The following is a 19,028-nucleotide window of genomic DNA, read 5'->3' as shown; positions in this document are numbered from 1 at the left end:
GGGTTTTAGTCGGATAGTAATAATAATAATAGCGATAATAATAATAAAGTTCCGTCTTAAATTATAGTAGATTTAAGACGAATTTCCGTCTAGCAAAGAACCGTCACATGCTCACATGTGAGGCTAAACTTATCTACTCTCGACCTATCCCGGGTCGACAACACGCCCCTCAATTTTGGCACCCAACTAATATAATAATGATAAATTTACTCTCTCACACTCTCCTCACCCAATCATACCCAGCCAACCCCACCCCTTTATTTTCGAAATTTCCTGTGTAAAAGCATACGACACCTGCAACAACAACACTACAGCAGCTCAACAAATCTCAAAACAAGCTCAAAAAAACGCATCAATGGCGACCGAAAAATCTTAGATTTCTAGCTCATTTTTCGACCAAACTCAATAATTCTTGCACCATTCTTCTACTTATCTCTTCCTTCATCTTTTAAGGTAAGAAAGGCATAGCCTTGTGGAGTTCTCGTCTCGACCCGTCTCATAAATGTGACGTTTTTAAACTAACTCGGCTCTTATTACGGTTTCCAGGTGAAGACTTTGAGGACCCCGAAGGAAACTCGTTCATAATAGACCATTCCCTTGAAGATTGAAGAAAGTTAAGGTAACGGTGATAGGTTACTCGACAATTAGTCGATATTTCGCCCCATAAACTCGTTTTTAGATCTTTTACGTGTTAAAGTTGTGTTCTTTATGCTTACTTTCATTTGTGTGGTTTACATGGAGGATTCGTCTTGCTATGCTCGAAATTCCGACTTGAATGGCTGTTGGAAGTGGCTGTTTTGGGTCCGTTTATGACGGAAATTAATGGTGTCATTCGCTTTTGAGTCATGCTAATTCCTGTCCTCACTTTGCCTTCATATCCGTCTTAAGTCGAGTCTAAAACAGACGGCTAGAAATTGGTCTGGGCTGCGAAAATGTGCTGCTATAAACTCCGTCTGGTAACCAAAGCTGGACTGGCTTCGTTCTCTGTTTTGGACGGATGAAGCGGTCCTTTAAGTCTGTTTTCTTGTCTGTATATTCAAGCTAAGGTCGTCACCCGTAAACTTGATTTTTACCGCTTGAAAACTCGTGTTTTTGGATTGTTGGAGCTTGGTTTTACACTGTGTCTAGTGCTAGCTGATTCTCTGTTTGGGACGACAAACCCGAACCCTGCATACTCGAAATTTGGTGACCTGTTACACGAACTTTGGCCTGCAGTTTCGTCTTGTATCACATCCTATATCTCCTACTTGGGACTGTTTGTTTTTCGTATTATGGTAGGCAGTAGTCCTCCCTCTTGCGTTCCTCTGTGTTTACCGCATGATCATAATTTCTATGAATTGCATTTTGAAACTCTTTACTACTTGGTTGTGAGCCATATATAAGTTGTTTGATGGACTTATTATATGTTTCTTGTTGGGTTAAAATTCTAATAAGTTTGGACTCACTTTATTATAATGTTTGGGCTCAAGTTCTTAAAATCTTGGTCTCAAATTCCTATTTCTTTTAGACCCATTTTCTTAGTGGGTTTGGGCTCACCACCATTAAATTGATGGGCTTACCACAATTTAATGGTTGGGCCCATTTTGCCTTTTGTATTAAAATTTTGGTTGCATTCCGTTAATTTTCATATGACGTAAATTACTCACTACTACTTGTTACACTTTATTTGTTTTATTTAGCCGGCATGTTAAATACTAAGTGGAATATTTATTAATATAATACAAGTATGAGATATTATTTATAAGTACTTGTAAGAGTCACATTCTTGATAATGTCTTGTATTGTTCTGTTGTGAGAGTCTTGGTCCTATCGGATACTAGGGGTGAGTTATAAGCCCTCTAGTTGCGATATGATCGTCGGGATTGATGTTCCCATCCGTACTCATGGTGAGATGCAAGCCATGAGTATGAATGTGACATTAATGGTCCCGTGTCATATGATGTTTGCATGATCATTCTTACTCTTATTGTGACTCAAGTGTGACGTTTTACATTGTGTGACTACTTGACATTCCTTATTTACCCCTTTCGGACCTTTGGTTACGAGTGTGTGCCATGTTTCCGGATTGGGTTATCTTCCCTCTTTCGGACCTTTGGTTACGAGTGTGTGCCATGTTTCCGAATTAGGATATCCTTCCGCCTTTCTTCGGACCTTTGGTTACGAGTGTGTGCCATGTTTCCGATTAGAGGTTACTCGACCTTTGGTTACGAGTGCGTGCCATGTTTCGAGTCTTGGATACGATTGGTATATCGTTTGTCGAATCGGGTGACGTCCATCCTGAGAATCTGGATCCAGGTTTAGACTAGGACCGTATTATGATCGTCGTCCTACCAAGAGGTTGGAGTCTAGATGGTTTGTCTTGTGAGTTCATACTAGGTATATGTCTTACACTTGATGAGTCGGTCAATATGTGTTGGTTGACTTGGTTGTTCTACACCCTCGATTGCATATTCATTCTAACCTACCATGCCTATTCCATTAAGAAAGTAATATGCCTATCTCATCTTGATTATTCATTATATCTCCTTGTTCTTTATTATTCATATATGATGCATGATTAATATGTTTAATTAAGTGTTTGTTACTTGCATTTCGACATTTTGTGGCTGGGAGAACCTTGAGTTACTCCCCACTGACTGTGGCGTTCATGTTTACATGAATGACAGGTTGTGAAGATGCTTATATGGGGTTTGACGTGTGAGCTAGCGAGTACCCCGGACTTTTAGATTTCTTATTCACCGCTTAGACTCACCTATTTCTTTATGTCATTCGAGGGATATATTTTCCCCACTTTTGACCGTTTTATTTGTATGGACCCTTGTTTTTATTTCCGCTTTTCCTTCTGTCGAATGTTAGTGACTCCCGCATGCTAAACTCTATCTACTAAATAAAAGTTTTAAAAACTTCACTTTTTTTTTTTTTTTTTTTTTTTTTTTTTTGCGTATATTTAGTACTTTACTTTCCGCTTTATCGCGGGGTGTCACAATTTGTGTATAAGAATATGCTAATGTTGTGGTGTTGATGTGTGGATGCGTTGTTGAATGTCCTTCTTGATTTGCTTCCTTGGCTATTTATAGGGCGAGAACCCTAGATTTGTCCTACTTTGATTATGGAAAGGGAATATAATTTCCATAAGAACTCTTTCCAAACTCGGCCGCCTTTCCCACTTCTCCCAATCTCCCTAAATTCTCCCTAACTCGTCTTTCCTTAATCCGGACGTCTCCTCTGATGGGCCCGTGGTCTTCTTTCAGCCCGCTCTCCCTTTTCCTAATTACGGGCTTCCTTCCTCCTTATCACTCCTCCCATAGCCTTTTATTTTATTAAGTGGGCCTTCCTTATTGTGCTATTTTTAGCCCAAACAGAAACCATCTACTATATAAGGTTGAATGTATCTTGTATAATCTTCACAATTGAATAAGAAAATCTTTCCTAAAACTTTACATGGTACCACAGACCTACGTTAAGAAAAGGAGCAACGTCATGACAAAGAGCAGCAATTCAGGAGGCGATGGCAAGAAAAGAACTCCGATGACAATTCCGCAGTCATCACCATTGTTTCTCCACCCATCCGACAACCCACGTATCATGATTACCCAAACTGTGTTTAATGGTGATAATTATGATAATTGGTCTAATGCAGTTTAGATGGGACTTGATTCGAAAAATAAATTGGACTTTCTTGATGGGAAAATCAAGGAACCAACATTGGCCAAAGGAGAAAAAGAAACGGTAGAGCATGTTGCTTGGCGCCAATGTAGTGCCATGGTGAAGATGTGGTTGAGAAACGTGATCCACCCGAAGCTACATGCCGGCATAGCCTTCTCGGGAACAGTCACAGAAATTTGGGACGAGTTGAAGGAAAGGTATACGACGCGTAACGAACCTAGAGTCCACCAACTAAAGTCTGAATTAAATGAATTGAAACAGGGGAAACTGACCATAGTGGAGTACTATACCAAATTGAAAGGGGTATGGGATGAATTGGCCAGTTATAGCCGTGTACCAAGGTGCACTTGTGGAGCCGGGAAAGCAATCTTGAGAGAAAAAGAAGAGGAGAAGGTACATCAATTCTTGATAGGCCTTGATGATGCGGTTTATGGTGGATTACGCACCAATATCCTAATGGAAGAACCAATTCCTGCCTTGAGTCGGGTCTATGGTGTTATCCTTCGAGAAGAAAGGCACAAAGCAATTGTGCGGTCGAAGGAAGACAAGACAGAGAAGCAGCATTCTCGGTGCAAAAGAGCCGGCCTAGTACCCGTGGTGGGCAAGCAGGGTATACTAGTACCCGTGGTGGACAAGCAAGGTATACTGGTGAGGTGGACGACCAAGAGGGACGCTACACTTACTGTAACAAATGGGGCCATGATGAAGATGATTGTTGGTCGAAGAACGGTTTACCAGCACACATCATTGCTAGAGGCAGAGGAAGAGGTCGGTTTACCAGGGGTAGAGGAGGCGCAGGCCATGGAGATGAGAGGCAACAACCTTGGAAGGTGAATGCGGTTTACACAAATCAGGGAGCTGGTACGTCCGCAAACCAGGGAACGAATCAAGGTTCAGTTCCGGGTGTTGAAGTGAGTCGGACAAGGGAAGAGTTGCAGTCTTTGCGTGCCTTGCTACAACCGACTAAGGAGAATTCAAAGAAGATGGCAGGTAAGGAATTTCAAAATTGTTGGATCTTAGACACTGGTGCATCGCACCACATGACGGGTAGATAAGAAGAGATTAAAAATCCGTCTTGTGGGATTCGAGCATGTGTAATATTGCCGAATGGAGAACAAAAACATGATGATAAGCACGGAGAAGTGCACTTGGAGGGTGGTTTAATTTTGAAAGATGTCTTATTTGTTCCGACATTGACTTGCAGTTTAATTTTTATACAACAATTAACTGTCGAAAAGGATTGCATTGTGACGTTTTATTCTGATTTTTGTGTAATACAGGACCGATCTTCGAAGAAGATGATTGGAGCGGGTAAGCAACATGATGGTGTTTATTACTACAAAGGTCAGGAGAAGAAGTTAGTGTGTCGAGTTGAAGCTCAAAGCAAGGTTCGATTATGGCATAGAAGATTAGGCCATCCTTAAGAAAAAGTTTTGTATTCTGCGTCATCTTTAGTAGGTAGTAATTTAATATGGGATAAGAATGATTTTTGTGATGCTTGTTGTTGGGCAAAACAAACCCGTTCAAATTTTATTCGTAATAATAAGAAAGCTTTGAATATTTTTGATTTAATTCATTGCGATATTTGGGGACCCTATGGAGCCAATGAGTTAAGTGGTGATCATTATTTCTTGACTATTGTTGATGATTCTAGTCGAGGAGTATGGGTTTATTTGATGACAGATAGGGGAGAAGTAGGAAAATTGCTTATTAGTTTTTATAATATGATCCAACGTCAATTTAATAAGCCTGTCAAAATTATTCAAAGCGACAATGGAACTGAGTTTCAGTCATTGTCTATGCGAGCGTATTACCGTGACCAAGGGATCGTATTACGAACTAGTAACGTCGATACACCTCAGCAAAATGGTCGAGTTGAGAGGAAACATCGACATATATTAGAAAAGGCAAGAGCCTTACGGTTATAGTTCGGGTTACCTTTAAAATTTTGAGGCGAGTGTGTGTTGACAGCTGTCTATTTGATCAATAGAACCCCAACCCCAATTTTAGATGGAAAGACACTTTTTGTGGTGATACACAACCAAGCTCCGAATTTAGACAATCTCCGGGTTTTTGGGTGTTTGTGCTATGCACATAACAAAACTCGGTCAAAGGATAAATTTGTAGAACGGGGGAGACGTTGTGTATTCATCGGGTATCCTAGTGGAAAGAAAGGATGGAGAGTGTATGATTTGCAAAAATAAGAAGCTTATACATCGAGAGATGTAGTGTTCATGGAACAGGTTTATCCTATGCAAGTTGGAGTTCCGAGTCAATATAAGAAACAGGTGACTGTTCTTGTGGACACGACAGGTCTTGAGCAAGCTGATTATAGTCAGTTTAATTCAGAGGGTGACGATGTGGATGAATTGTTGAGCGAAGAGGAACCTACTGACGATGAGGAGGTGGTCACGGGTGCTGGAGAGGGAGGAGAAAGAGAGGCAGCAGCATCTAATACACCATCTGCAGTAGAGGAATTGTGGCGTGGAGCTAGTGAAAAGTTCGAGCCAGCATGGCGGAAGGATTATATTTTTACTTCGACAACCGTAATAAACACCATCGAGGATAACCCGTGCCAATCTAAGTCTTCGAGGAAAGGTACGCGTTACCCATTGTTAGATAGCGTCACATGTAATGCATATTCTGTTATACATAGGAATTTCTTGTCGAAAATTGCAGAGTACAAAGAACCGAGACATTATGGTGAAGCATCGAATGATCCTTTGTGGAGAGAAGCAATGCGACAAGAAATTAAAGCACTTGAATCGAATAATTCTTGGCAGGTTGTTAATCTACCTATTGGCAAGAAACCGATAGGGTGCAAATGGATATACAAGATCAAATATAAAGCAGACGGTAGTGTGGAAAGATATAAAGCGAGATTAGTAGTGCAAGGTTTTACACAAGTTGAAGGCATTGATTTTCACTAGACTTTTGCACCCGTAGCAAAAATGGTAAGTGTGCGCTGCTTGTTGACGATAGTTGTCAATAAGGGGTGGTTTACATCGCAACTAGATGTAATTAATGCTTTTTTTCATGAGGATTTAAATGAGGAGGTGTATATGAGAATGACACCAGGAGTAGATGTAGATGCGGGTACTGGGAGCAAGGTGTGTCGTCGTTTGTTGAAATCCATCTACGGCTTAAAGCAGGCCTCACGGATGTGGTTCACAAAGCTTGCGGAATCATTGAAACGGTATGGTTTTAGACAATCCCTTGCTAACTATTCTTTATTTACATACAATGTCGGGACTGTGTTCATGGCCGTTTTGATATATGTGGATGATATGATCTTGGTGGGCAACTCAATGGAGGCATCTGAAGCATTCAAAATGTTTTTGAATAACAAGTTTGGAATTAAAGACTTGGGAAAATTAAAGTATTTCCTAGGAATCGAGGTAGCTCATGGGAAGAGGGGCTTGTTTCTAAGTCAGCGAAAATATGCTCTTGAGATAGTGAAGGAAGCAGGGCTCGAAGGAGCAAAACCGGTCCTTTTTCCTATGGAGCAGCAACACGGACTCGCGTTGGTAAAGGGGTATATATTGCATGATAGTACAAAGCAAGTATCAAAGAATTGTTGGAAAATTGATATATTTGACAATCACGCGTCCTGAGCTAGTTTATTCCGTTCATGTATTATCCCAGTTCCTCAAAGAGCCTAGAAAGGATCATTGGGAAGCGGCTTTGCGAGTGGTGCGGTATGTTAAAGGGTCAGTTAGTAGAGGTATCGTTCTAACAAAAGGTAGAAAATTGGAGTTAGTAGGCTATACGGATTCTGATTATGCTGGCTGCCCTTTAACAAGGAGATCGTTGACAGGGTATTTGGTGAGTATGGGAGGTTCGCCTATTTCGTGGAAGACAAAGAAGCAAGTGACGGTGTCATAATCTTCAGCAGAGGCTAAGGGTTATGGGGTGTGAATGAGGGGGTATTTATAGAGAAATGGATATGGTAGTAAGTCGGTTGCGTTTGCTTGCTGGCTAAGGGTAGCCACTTGAGGCGCGAGCACGCCAGGGATGGAAAGCGACGTCTTATCCTTTTCGAAAATTTGGATTTTTCTTTGTTCTAACCAATGTTTTGGTTGGTTGTATTTTGTGGTTTACGTGATTGCTTAGCTGTTTAAGCTTTCTTTTGGGTGTTATTTTGGGTGGCTATTTTGTGTGTTTGACTCGGGTTTGACCAGTGTCAAGTAAGGATTTGAATTTTGAGTCGGTTTTTGGTCCTGTGTCATTTTTTACTCTAATTATTGTCATTTTAATGCAAATGGCATGATAAAACCATTTATGGCATTATGTTAGATGTTCGAGACTCATGTTGACTCAGGTTGACTCGGGTTGCGGGTTTCTGAGTCGGTTTTGGGTCCGAAATCGGTTTTAACTCTTAAAAAGTGTTGTTTTAATGCAAATGAAGTTAAAAAATTATTTTTCATATCCGAGTAATGCATTAAACCGTCTTATGTATAGCCATTCCACGCACGCATATCTAAACACGTTATAGTCCGATCATCATCGTGTGTTTTTTGGAAGATGTAGATACCAGGTATCTACAGAGCCCCCACTTTGACTGAGGCTTGGATAGAAAGTCAAAGTATAGCCTCCAGGTCAATCGAAAATTACAACCTGAAGACTATTGCGACGTCGAGGCGACTCGGGGATTCGAGTCAAGGAACTGCCACCGACAACAATTTAAGATTCTGTCGACTACTGATGTGGGTTGTTTAATGTCCATTATACTATGTATAAAGCCTCGCCAGACATAAGAATAGCTCATACCTGGGATACATCCTGGAGGATGTACAGTAGAGACTTGATCACCGAAGGGTTACTAGTGAATCTATGGGTGTGGCTAGAGAGCTATGGATCTCTTAAAGGATTCATGGTGGACTATAATATTGGATAGCATCGAGTGGGTCTAGACTAAAAAATATAGGTAATATGCTGATATATGGTAACCTCGAGAGTCTAAAGGGTAAGACTTAGTGTGTTCAAGGAAATTTCCGAATGGCTCAAAGTTTAGAAACCCCGAGGGACTAAGTAGCTTAAATTGTAGGTTTATGTTGGATATTCTTAAGGAGTTTAGAGAGGATTCTCCAAAACAGTTCAAAGGAGGTCAAGAAATCTAAGAAAGACTAAGGAGTCTAAGGGGGATATAAAGTGTCTAGGCTAGACAACCTAAGAGTTAACTGTGTGGCCAAAAGTTTCTTTGGGTTCTAGGTTGGGGATAAAAATCCATGAACTCCAGCTTCTCCGCGGGGAATGAATTATCTTAGCAAGCGAAAACCATTTAGGAAGAACACTGCTTCAGGATCATGAATCGTGTTGCGGGGGTCTTCGGAAAACCTGTGACTTCCATTTGAAAACCAGCACTCGCTAGGGAGTTACAAACTTTTCAGGACTCACTGGGGACATCAGTTTCCGCTCGCCGAGAGGTAAAGTATGACAAGTAATTTACGCGGTTAAAGCCCTTGGACTTGATGGGTTGACGTTTGTTGGGAAGAACTCAACACTCAGTTGGAGTGTGTTTTGCTTCTCAAGATCATCTGCATGGTTCGTGACTTCATAGTCTTATAAACAAGCACGTAGGCACGCAAGCATATAAGCATATAAACATGTAAGCAATTAGCAGGTAATATCTCGCGTGAGGGGAGATTGAGAGTTATGAAGCTTAAGATTGAGTCTTGTTTCTCGTAGATCCATAATTTAATAGGTTCAACACGCAGTAGTTGTCACGACATTGACTCACATAGACGCGGACTGACAGACTGCCATAAACATGGACGTGATACAAGCTTAGGTTTAACGTGAGACGTGGATGACTCTCACAGACTTTCCACATGTATGTGCAACTCCTATCCAAGAAATGGTGATAACGCGTATCAGATCCTTCAGGTAGAAGGTCCGCTTGGGTGAGGAATTGCAAATGCACAAAACATATCTTCTTCGGACATCTTCGCCACCGTGTGCTTGAATGAGATCCCCTCTTGAGGGATGATGATTCAGAGAGCGTAACCAATATCTTTCCATCGTCCGAACCAAGCACTAGGCTAAGGGTGGTTTATTTTGGACTTTAGTTGGACTTGGAGAATGAAGGACGTGTAACATCTCGGAAGAGAAGCCCCCAGAGTGGGAAGGTGGGAATTTGGAAAAAGAAAGCATGTGGTGATGCCTCCAAGAAGGAGCCCCCAGTATAGAGGTATAGGATTAAGTTTGCAGTTGGGTGGGTTGGTCTTGAGGATTGATGGTGACGGTTGAGATTGAAAGGGGTTGTTGTAAGGGATTGAAAAAGATGCATGTGAAAGAGATGGTCTTGAGTGACGGATTGAAAGGTGATGGACGGAGAGTGATGGATTGGGAATGATGGTTGTGAGTTATGTTTTAAATGGATGGTTGTATCCTTGTTAGAGGATTGCCTACTTATTCACATGAAGTGAAATCAAACCAGGCCGTAGTTCTGAGCTGGTCATCGAGGATCTAAATGTTGTGAAAGGGGTGCGTTTGTGAAAGGTTTACGCGATTGTGAAAGGAGTGTGTGAAAGGGTTGTGCGGTTATGAAAGGGGTGTACGAAAGGGTTGTGCAGTTATGAAAGGGATGTGCGGTTGTGTCCTTGTAGTAGGACTGCCTACGTATTCGCGAGTTGCAAAATCAAACCAGATCGTAGTTCTTGCTGTGTGCTATTATAAATTGAGGGTGTGAAAATTGAGTGTTTATAGAGGTATGGTTGTGTCCTTGTAATAGGAGTGCCTACGTATTCACGGTGAAGTGAAATTAAACCAGATCGTAGTTCTGCTGTGTGTTGGTAATTGAAATTGAGGTGTATGGTTGCGTCCTTGAAGGACCGCCTACGTATTCACGTGAAGTGAAATCAAACCAGATCGTAGTTCTGCGTGTATGCCTAATTAGCTAGCTGTTAGGACCTTAAAGTGTGAGGGTCACAACGGTAAATTTCCTTTGGTGACTCGAAAAATTGAATTGAGAGAATTCCCCTCGATTATGAGTCGAAGAAATATAATTTTTGAAAATATTCCTTGTCATGTGAGCACACTAAAAAGTGGACCCTAAAGGTAGAGTGGGTATATCCCGTTCCTGGTGGCAAAGTATTTGATAACTCCGTATCTGGGTCAAGGTGAAAATGGCTTCGGCATTTCAGAATGTGAAGCTTGGTAATAAGAGGTTTGTTTGATAGATAAAAATTTGGAGCTTGTATTTGTGGTTCTTAGAATGATGGGTTATGATACCTGTCGAAGTGAGTACCAAAAATAATATTTATAATTTTCCAAACTACAACTAGCAAGCGGTAGTAAGGGTCGATCCACAGGGAGGTAGAGAGTTCTAATTGTCTTAATTTTAGTCTATGAATTTCTGGGAGGTTTTGGATTGGATTATAACTAAATCTAAATGCGAAAATAAATAAGCAAATAATGAAAATAAGTGTAAACTAATTATAAAAAGGAGCTAAGATGATCGGTTCACTATAGCTGCGATGGTGCATAATCCTAGGTAGTCCGAAATACGGTTGTGTAGGATGGGTAAAACATGTCCTCTCGGTCCAAGTTACCTAGTAGCTCCTTTCGGCCTATGCTACCAGTCCCTAGGTCTCACTAACACTAGCTCTCGCCCCGATTAGTGATTCCTAAAGCCTAAATTACATTATCTCTCGATCTCAGCAATTTAGTCGTCTTAATTCATTAATTAATGCCCTTCCCTATCTCTCGATCTACGGGTCGGTCAAAACTAAGCATCTAACAAGTCTCCTCTCGGTCTCATTGTTAAATATTGCACTTAACGACTCAAACGAAGCAAATCAGACGCGAAGGTGGTCGATCGACCAGCTACCCCAGTCGACCGACCACCCAACTCAGTCGACCGACCAGATAAGCCAGTTGGTCGACCAAGCCCTAATCCGGGGGTCACCTATTCTAGTACCATCTACGCAAATTCGCCTACATCCTAGTAATGGTGATTTAGCTAGACATAATAATAACGATAACAACAATGTAATTTGCGATTAAAGGAATAGAATTCATAATTAAACTAGAAGAACAATTAAATTGCATAAAACGTTAATGACGGTTTCGGGATATCTACACTAGCAATTCTAAACTAAAAGGCAAATAAAGTGAACTGTAAATTAAAAGGAAATAATACCGAAATAGCAAAGCAAAAGAAGATCCGAAGCAAAGCTTTATTGAGAAATAAAGTATGAAGAACAATCTAATATATTGAATAATTAATTGTAAGCTAATGATAACCTAATAGGAACTGAATGATGAATACAGGATATGATGTTACGTTATATAGAGTTTTTTTACGTAACCTATATCTAAAAACCTAATTACAATGGGCTTAAATCACGTCTTTTAGTTTCTCGTCAGATTGTGGAGTGGTCTATCGACCACATGCATCAGTCTACCGACCGACTGTCGAGGGTAACAGCAGCTTCTGACTAAAAATAAATCTCTTGCTTCAGTATACTTGGTCAGTCGACCAATGTATCCAGTCGATCGACCAAACGTGCTGTACAGCAATGCATTCTGACGAATTCTGCAGCGCGCGCCGATCTTAAAAAAGCTGCCATTTCTTCGTTACTTATCAGAATAAAGCGATTCTCGCGGCGTTGGAAAGCTAAGAGGATAAGCTTTCACTTCCAATTGGAATAACTTAATTATCAGCTCTAAAACTCTAGATATATCCATTTGAAACAGGATGCAATATCGTGAAGTGCTTCTTTGCTTGTCAAATGCTTGTAACTTGTACGCAACCATGCTTCCGCTATCTTTAGGCCTTGAAACGCACACCAAGTTCATTCCTCAAGCTTTCCCTTCATGTCAAATGCTATGCTAAACACTTAGGGACGGATTTGGCTCATTTTCCGCTGAAATCTTCATATTTCTGCAATATCACACAAAAACACAAAAGTAGACGGAAATAGGAAAAATAGTAGAATAAACTACTAATTGAGCTCTGAAACGCGTGTAGAATGAGGTGTAAAACATCATATAATAGACACGCATCAAACTTCCCCAAACCAAACCCATGCTTGTCCCCAAGTAAGAACTAGACTCGATCTTAGAACCTAATGGAACGAGTTCAATCTCACAGCGAAATGCAACAAGTAAAGCCTAAACCAATTTAATGCTACAAATCAACAATCAATTAGCAATATGAATCATGCAAACGAGTTATGTAGTCGTTAAAAACTACTGAACCGTCAACTATAGAGACTTATCTTTATGGACTCTCACGGGTCGCTCATATCACACAATAAATACGAGTGAGTATATGTGAAGATAGAAAGAAGTGATTTTGTAAAGACTCTCACCTAACTACGACCTATAAGAACATGCCTGCAATCTAATATGAAAATGATCTCTACAACCGTACATATGCATTCCAACCAAACAAATGACCATGACACATGCCGAGGTAAATATGGATATGTGAGGTAATGGGTAAGAAGAGGCAAACATTTATGGGAATGTGGAGGTATAGGTGATCAAGCTAGTACCTAAACAAAACCATATGACAACATCCACTTCCTTACTCAAGATTTTCGATAAAACCAGTGCTAATTATCAAGCACTAAACTCACAACCCAACAACAACTAAACTCCCCAACAATTAGAAATAATACATGGGAGTGTAAAATCACCAACTCATAACAATTGCAACATGTGATTTTCGAATTTTCTTTTTCAGCTGCAGAACTCAGTCGATCGACCAATGTAGCCAGTCGATAGACTGCATTTTTTTCGAATCTCTCTTTTCTCTTTTTCTCTTCTTTTTTCCTTCTATTTCTTTTCAACTTTTTCAATTCTCTTTCCTCCTTCATTCTTTCATCCAACATTATCTCAATAAGAGCATATGCAACCAAAAATAATAAGAACATTCCCAAAGACTAATACTACTAGCTTGACAAAGGCAGGCTAAATATAGGATGTAGTAAAAGGGACAAAAGGCTATTTTTGGCTATGAGGGGCTCATGGGTAAAATGAATAAAGGGAAACCTCTACCACATGTGTCAACAAACCACAGACCGAATGCATACAGGTATTAAGCAGATTAAGTTCATACTTATGCATATTGATATAACATGTCTCATAAGGAGTAACTACTCACAATCCTAGATAAACCGGTCACAGATGACACCAGTTATATGCTCTAATAACTCAGAAAATGATGTAGTTTGCCATAAATCTAAGTCAAGTCTCAAGATTCAGCGAATAATTAACGAAAACTCGTAGATATGCAATAAGATTCTACTAATAACATGTCAATTGAGTAAGGCTTAGGCATAAACAGATGCAAATGCAATATAATCATTGAAATACTACCGTTCCGACTCGACCTATATGCTAAAGTAAACGTGATATTTTTTTGAAATTTTTTGAAATTTTTCAATTTTTTTTGAATTTTCTGTATATATATATATGAAATGAAATAACAAATGCAAACTGAAGTGCAATAAACGTGAAACAGAAATGCAATAAAACATGTGAATGCAATGCAAAACACTTCCCCAAACCAAATCACACAATGTCCTCATTGTGCAAAATCATGTATAAGAAGCGAAAAAGGAAATGGGAATTTGCATTTAAAGAACTACAACTAAATAAGACATAAGAGAAAAAGATGTCGGGAACTCACAAGACTTCATGCGCGAACGGAGACCTCCCCAAACCAGCGTGAGCTAGGAGGTTTCGGTAGCCAGCAGTGCTACCAATAGATACCTGAAAGACAGAAAAGCAAACGTCATTCGGAAATAAAAGAATTTGGGCGGGAAAAATGTGCATGGAATTTAAAGTAGAAGAAAACAAAAACAAAAGTGAAAGGGAAAGAATAGAGAGAAAAACTCCCTAGAATGCCCTTTCACGCTTCACGAGACGACCAAGCATGATCGCCAAAACAGGTAACAACATCAAGAAGGGTCGACCGACCACAGGGTGTGGTCGACCGACCATATGTCGCGAGGACCAGTATTCTCTGGACGCTGCGGTCCGGTCGGTCGACTGATGGGACTGGTCGACCGACCACTAAACCTGAAGCAGAACTCGTTTTCTTCGATTTTAACTCAATAAATTGAGTTAATACGGCCTATAAACCTGCAAGTGCACAAAATAACGAGCCCAAAATTCGCGCAAACCCAATAGAAACAGTCTATAGTCTTAAAAATCCTAAAGCAAACCAAACAAAGCGAAGTCTCGCGCAAACCAAAAACAGTAAAAATCTTAAATGCGATAAATTGTCTTAAAAACTCAAGCAATAAAACGTATATCCGCGAAAAATGCGGAAAATCTCCGACCATGGCTTCTGGCTACACGAGGTACCCTCCACAGTGGTTATCTTCTTAGCACTCCAATCCACAACATCGTCCGACGGATCTACATGTGACGCATCCTCCCACTTGTCATCTGACTTCTCAAGCTCCAAGTCAGAAACTGTAACTTTGGCCGGCTCATCCTCTTCAGGCTCCTCGTCAGTGCCATAACTCAAGTATCCTAGGCCACCTCTCTGCACAATAGGCTCAACTGGAGTAATTTGCAGCTCATCCTTCCCAAAACCAGCTCCTGCAATAGATGAAAGAGACAAATCGTCCTCCAATTTGCTCCCAATCTGGGGCGGAGGTGTCACAACAGCAGGAATAATGGGTACAGGCAATAAAGTAGGAATATCAGAAATGACCACATAAGACGGTTTAGCAGAAATAGCATTGCAAGTAACAGCCCACATGGGATCCTTCTTTCTAGCGGTTTGAGCAAAAACAATGGACTGTTTGCCCACTCTAAAGGTCAAGGTCCGTTCCCCAACATCAATTATTGCACCAGCAGTGTGCAAAAATGGTCTCCCTAGAATGATAGGTATATGATCGTTCTCGGGCATGTCTAGGACAACAAAGTCAACAGGGAAAAAGAATTTCCCTATTTGGACAGGAATGTCCTCTCGAGACTCCTATTGGTTTGGACATGCAGAGCGATCACCATCCGAATGATCCATGTTGGTCACGACAAATTTGGTTAAGCCTAATTTCTTCGCTAGACTTAAGGGCATGACACTAATGCTAGCCCCAAATCACATAAGGCTTTCTACTATGGGAAAGGTGCCAATAGAACATGGGACGGAGAAAACTACCCTGATCGGCTAGCTTTCGGGGGACAGTCTGGGTCAAATAGGAGCTAGACTCCTCAGTAAAAGCCACGGACTGGATAGGCTCAAGTGACCGCTTTTTAGTTAACAGCTGCTTCATGAATTTCATGTAAGCGGGCACTTGATTGACCAACTCAAGGAAAGGTACCTGAACATTTAAACTACGAATCACATCTTTGAATTTATCGAAAGATACCTGTTCTTTGGTCGGAATTAGCCTCTCCGGATATGGGACTGGAATGGAACCATCCGCATTTGGAGCTTGCCTCAAGAATCTCGGAGTACTCTCACTCCGGAACAGAAAATCCCTCAAGTTATCGGGCATAGAGGGACGAAATAACTCGGAATCAGCAGCGTGGGTGGTCGGTCGACCACCCTCCTCGGTCGGTCGACCAGGGTCAATTTTACCCGAATTTTCAGAAACATCAGAAACCACTTCGAACAAAGTGAGGTGGTCGGTCGACCCGCTTGGGACGGTCGGTCGGCCGACGGTCGATCTTTGCTATATACGTCTTCTGTTTCTTCCCCTTTTCAGCAGCCTTTTTCTTTCCTTTAGCATTTTCAAATGTAGGACCCTCAAGTGTAGACCCACTCCTGGTAGTAATAGCATTAAGGGTCTCCTTCTTTTGGTCCGGCTGCGATGGTAGTTGCCCAGGAGCACGAGTTGCACTCTTGCTAGCTAGTTGAGCAATCTGAGACTACAACATTTTCATCTCGGCCTCTCTAGCTTGAGACTCCTTCAGCAACAAATTTTTCAACTCAGTGAAGTCGGAATTTTGGAACTGCTGCTGCTGTTGCTGGGGCACATACGGAGGCTTTTGGAACTGTTTTTGCTGCTTATGTGGAGGTACATAGTTCTGCTGCTGCGGAGGTGGAGTCGGATTTTGGACATTCTGGCTACTCCACCTCAAGTTTGGATGGACATTCGGCTCAAAATAAGTGTTTGTCTGCCTATAATGTTGAAAAGCAACACAAGACTCATAAGGACTAGGACAAAAATATGCAACATGTCCTTCTCCTCCACATCTGTTGCAGACGAAAGGACCGTCTGACACAACATTCACTTGATAAATCCCTCATTTTGAAGCTCCTCCCAACTCGTACTTATCAAATCTCGCCGTAAGAGCCTCTAATGCAGCTACAGAAGGGGATTCAGCAGCTCTCCTTTGATTTCCCCTGGAATTTCCATGCTCAGCTTTATGGGTGGCCATATCATCAATGATTTTCCACCCCTTAGTCTCTCCAACATTCTCCTGGAATCTGCCATTAGCTGCAGCATCCAGGATAGCCCTCTGAGCGTCATAAAGCCCATTATAAAACCGGTTGCATAGGCTCCATTGCTCGAACCCATGGTGCGGAATAGTTCGCACCAGCTTCTTGAAACGGACCCACGCCTCATGAAAATTCTCATCAGGACCCTGTTTGAAGCTCGTGATCTGAGCTCTAATGGCATTGGTCTTCGAGGCAGAGAAATATTTCTTGTAGAATGCTAGGGCCAGCGAATTCCAATCAGTGATCCCGTTAGCAGCTCGGTCCAGGTCTCGGTACCACTCTCTAGCAGGATCATGGAGTGAGAATATGAACATCGTCTCCTTCACCTGGTCCTGGGTCACACCTGCTGGTGGGGGTATGGAGCAGCAGTAGTCAATGAATGTCTCCATATGTTTTGCCGCATCTTCATTTGCAGCTCCCCCAAATTGGTTTCTCTCAACCAAGTTAATATAAGACGGTTTTGGCTCAAATTTTCTTTCCGTCCCTGGTAATGCGAATCCCTTATAGAGATTCGCAGTTGTTGGCTCGGAGTGACTGGCTATACTAGCTTCTTCGGCCATCTCTAGAAAATCTGGTGAGGTAACGATGTCGGTTGAAGAAACTGGAGATGATGGTGGGTTCTCCTCAAATAATTCGTTCTCGTAAAAACTGGAATGAGAACCAGGCTCTTCCTCTGACTGTTGTTCTTGAAATAATCTCCTCTTCACGCGCAAAGTCCTCTCAAGCTCGAGATCAAGGGGAAACAATTCGCCTTGTTGAGACATGCGCATAAGATAAAACTACACAAAAACAATGAGAAAAGTTTAAGGAACAAAAGTTCCTTAAACTAAGAAAAAGACTAAAATAATAAAACAATAAAAACTAGTGCTGCCTCCCCGGCAACGGCGCCAAAATTTGATACCTGTCGAAGTGAGTACCAAAAATAATATTTATAATTTTCCAAACTACAACTAGCAAGCGGTAGTAAGGGTCGATCCACAGGGAGGTAGGGAGTTCTAATTGTCTTAATTTTAGTCTATGAATTTCTGGGAGGTTTTGGATTGGATTATAACTAAATCTAAATGCGAAAATAAATAAGCAAATAATGAAAATAAGTATAAACTAATTATAAAAAGGAGCTAAGATGATCGGTTCACTATAGCTACGATGGCACATAATCCTAGGTAGTCCGAAATACGGTCGTGTAGGATGGGTAAAACATGTCCTCTCGGTCCAAGTTAACTAGTAGGTCCGTTCGGCCTATGCTACCAGTCCCTAGGTCTCACTAACACTAGCTCTCGCCCCGATTAGTGATTCCTAAAGCCTAAATTACATTATCTCTCGATCTCAACATTTTAGTCGTCTTAATTCATTAATTAATGCCCTTCCCTATCTCTCGATCTATGGGTCGGTCAAAACTAAGCATCTAAAAAGTCTCCTCTCGGTCTCATTGTTAAATATTGCACTTAACGAGTCAAACGAAGAAAATTAGACACGAAGGTGGTCGATCGACCAGCTACCCCAGTCGACCGACCACCCGACTCAGTCGACCGACCAGATAAGCCAGTCGGTCGACCAAGCCCTAATCCAGAGGTCACCTATTCTAGTGCCATCTACGCTAAATTCGCCTACATCCTAGCAATGGTGATTTAGCTAGACATAATAATAACGATAACAACAATGTAATTTGCGATTAAAGGAATAGAATTCATAATTAAACTAGAAGAACAATTAAATTGCATAAAACGTTAATGACGGTTTCGGGATATCTACACTAGTAATTCTAAACTAAAAGGCAAATAAAGTGAACTGTAAATTAAAAGAAAATAATATCGAAATAGCAAAGCAGAAGAAGATCCGAAGCAAAGCTTTATTGAGAAATAAAGTATGAAGAACAATCTAACATATTGAATAATTAATTGTAAGCTAATGATAACCTAATAGGAACTGAATGATGAATACAGGATATGAG

General features: G+C 41.1%; 1 protein-coding gene and 1 long non-coding RNA gene across 2 annotated transcripts; both read left to right on the top strand.

Annotated features, from left to right (window-relative positions):
• The first annotated feature begins 223 nt into the window (after positions 1–223).
• LOC141602663 (uncharacterized) lies at positions 224–2,804 on the top strand. The gene is made up of 3 exons (XR_012524591.1): positions 224–453; positions 547–619; positions 2,667–2,804. It is a non-coding gene; the product is annotated as an uncharacterized LOC141602663 (long non-coding RNA).
• Positions 2,805–3,645: 841 nt separating this feature from the next.
• Positions 3,646–6,596, top strand: LOC141601004 (uncharacterized). Its single transcript, XM_074421265.1, has 6 exons — positions 3,646–4,434; positions 4,521–4,656; positions 4,947–4,977; positions 5,321–5,573; positions 5,910–6,264; positions 6,346–6,596. Exons 1-6 carry the CDS (start codon positions 3,646–3,648, stop codon positions 6,594–6,596), a joined length of 1,815 nt encoding a protein of 604 aa, XP_074277366.1.
• Positions 6,597–19,028: the final 12,432 nt, after the last annotated feature.

Source organism: Silene latifolia, chromosome 9 (assembly GCF_048544455.1).
Source record: "Silene latifolia isolate original U9 population chromosome 9, ASM4854445v1, whole genome shotgun sequence".
NCBI classification, from domain to species: domain Eukaryota; kingdom Viridiplantae; phylum Streptophyta; class Magnoliopsida; order Caryophyllales; family Caryophyllaceae; genus Silene; species Silene latifolia.
Note: the sequence above shows the minus strand (reverse complement) of the source record. Positions and strands in the feature narration are given on the sequence as shown.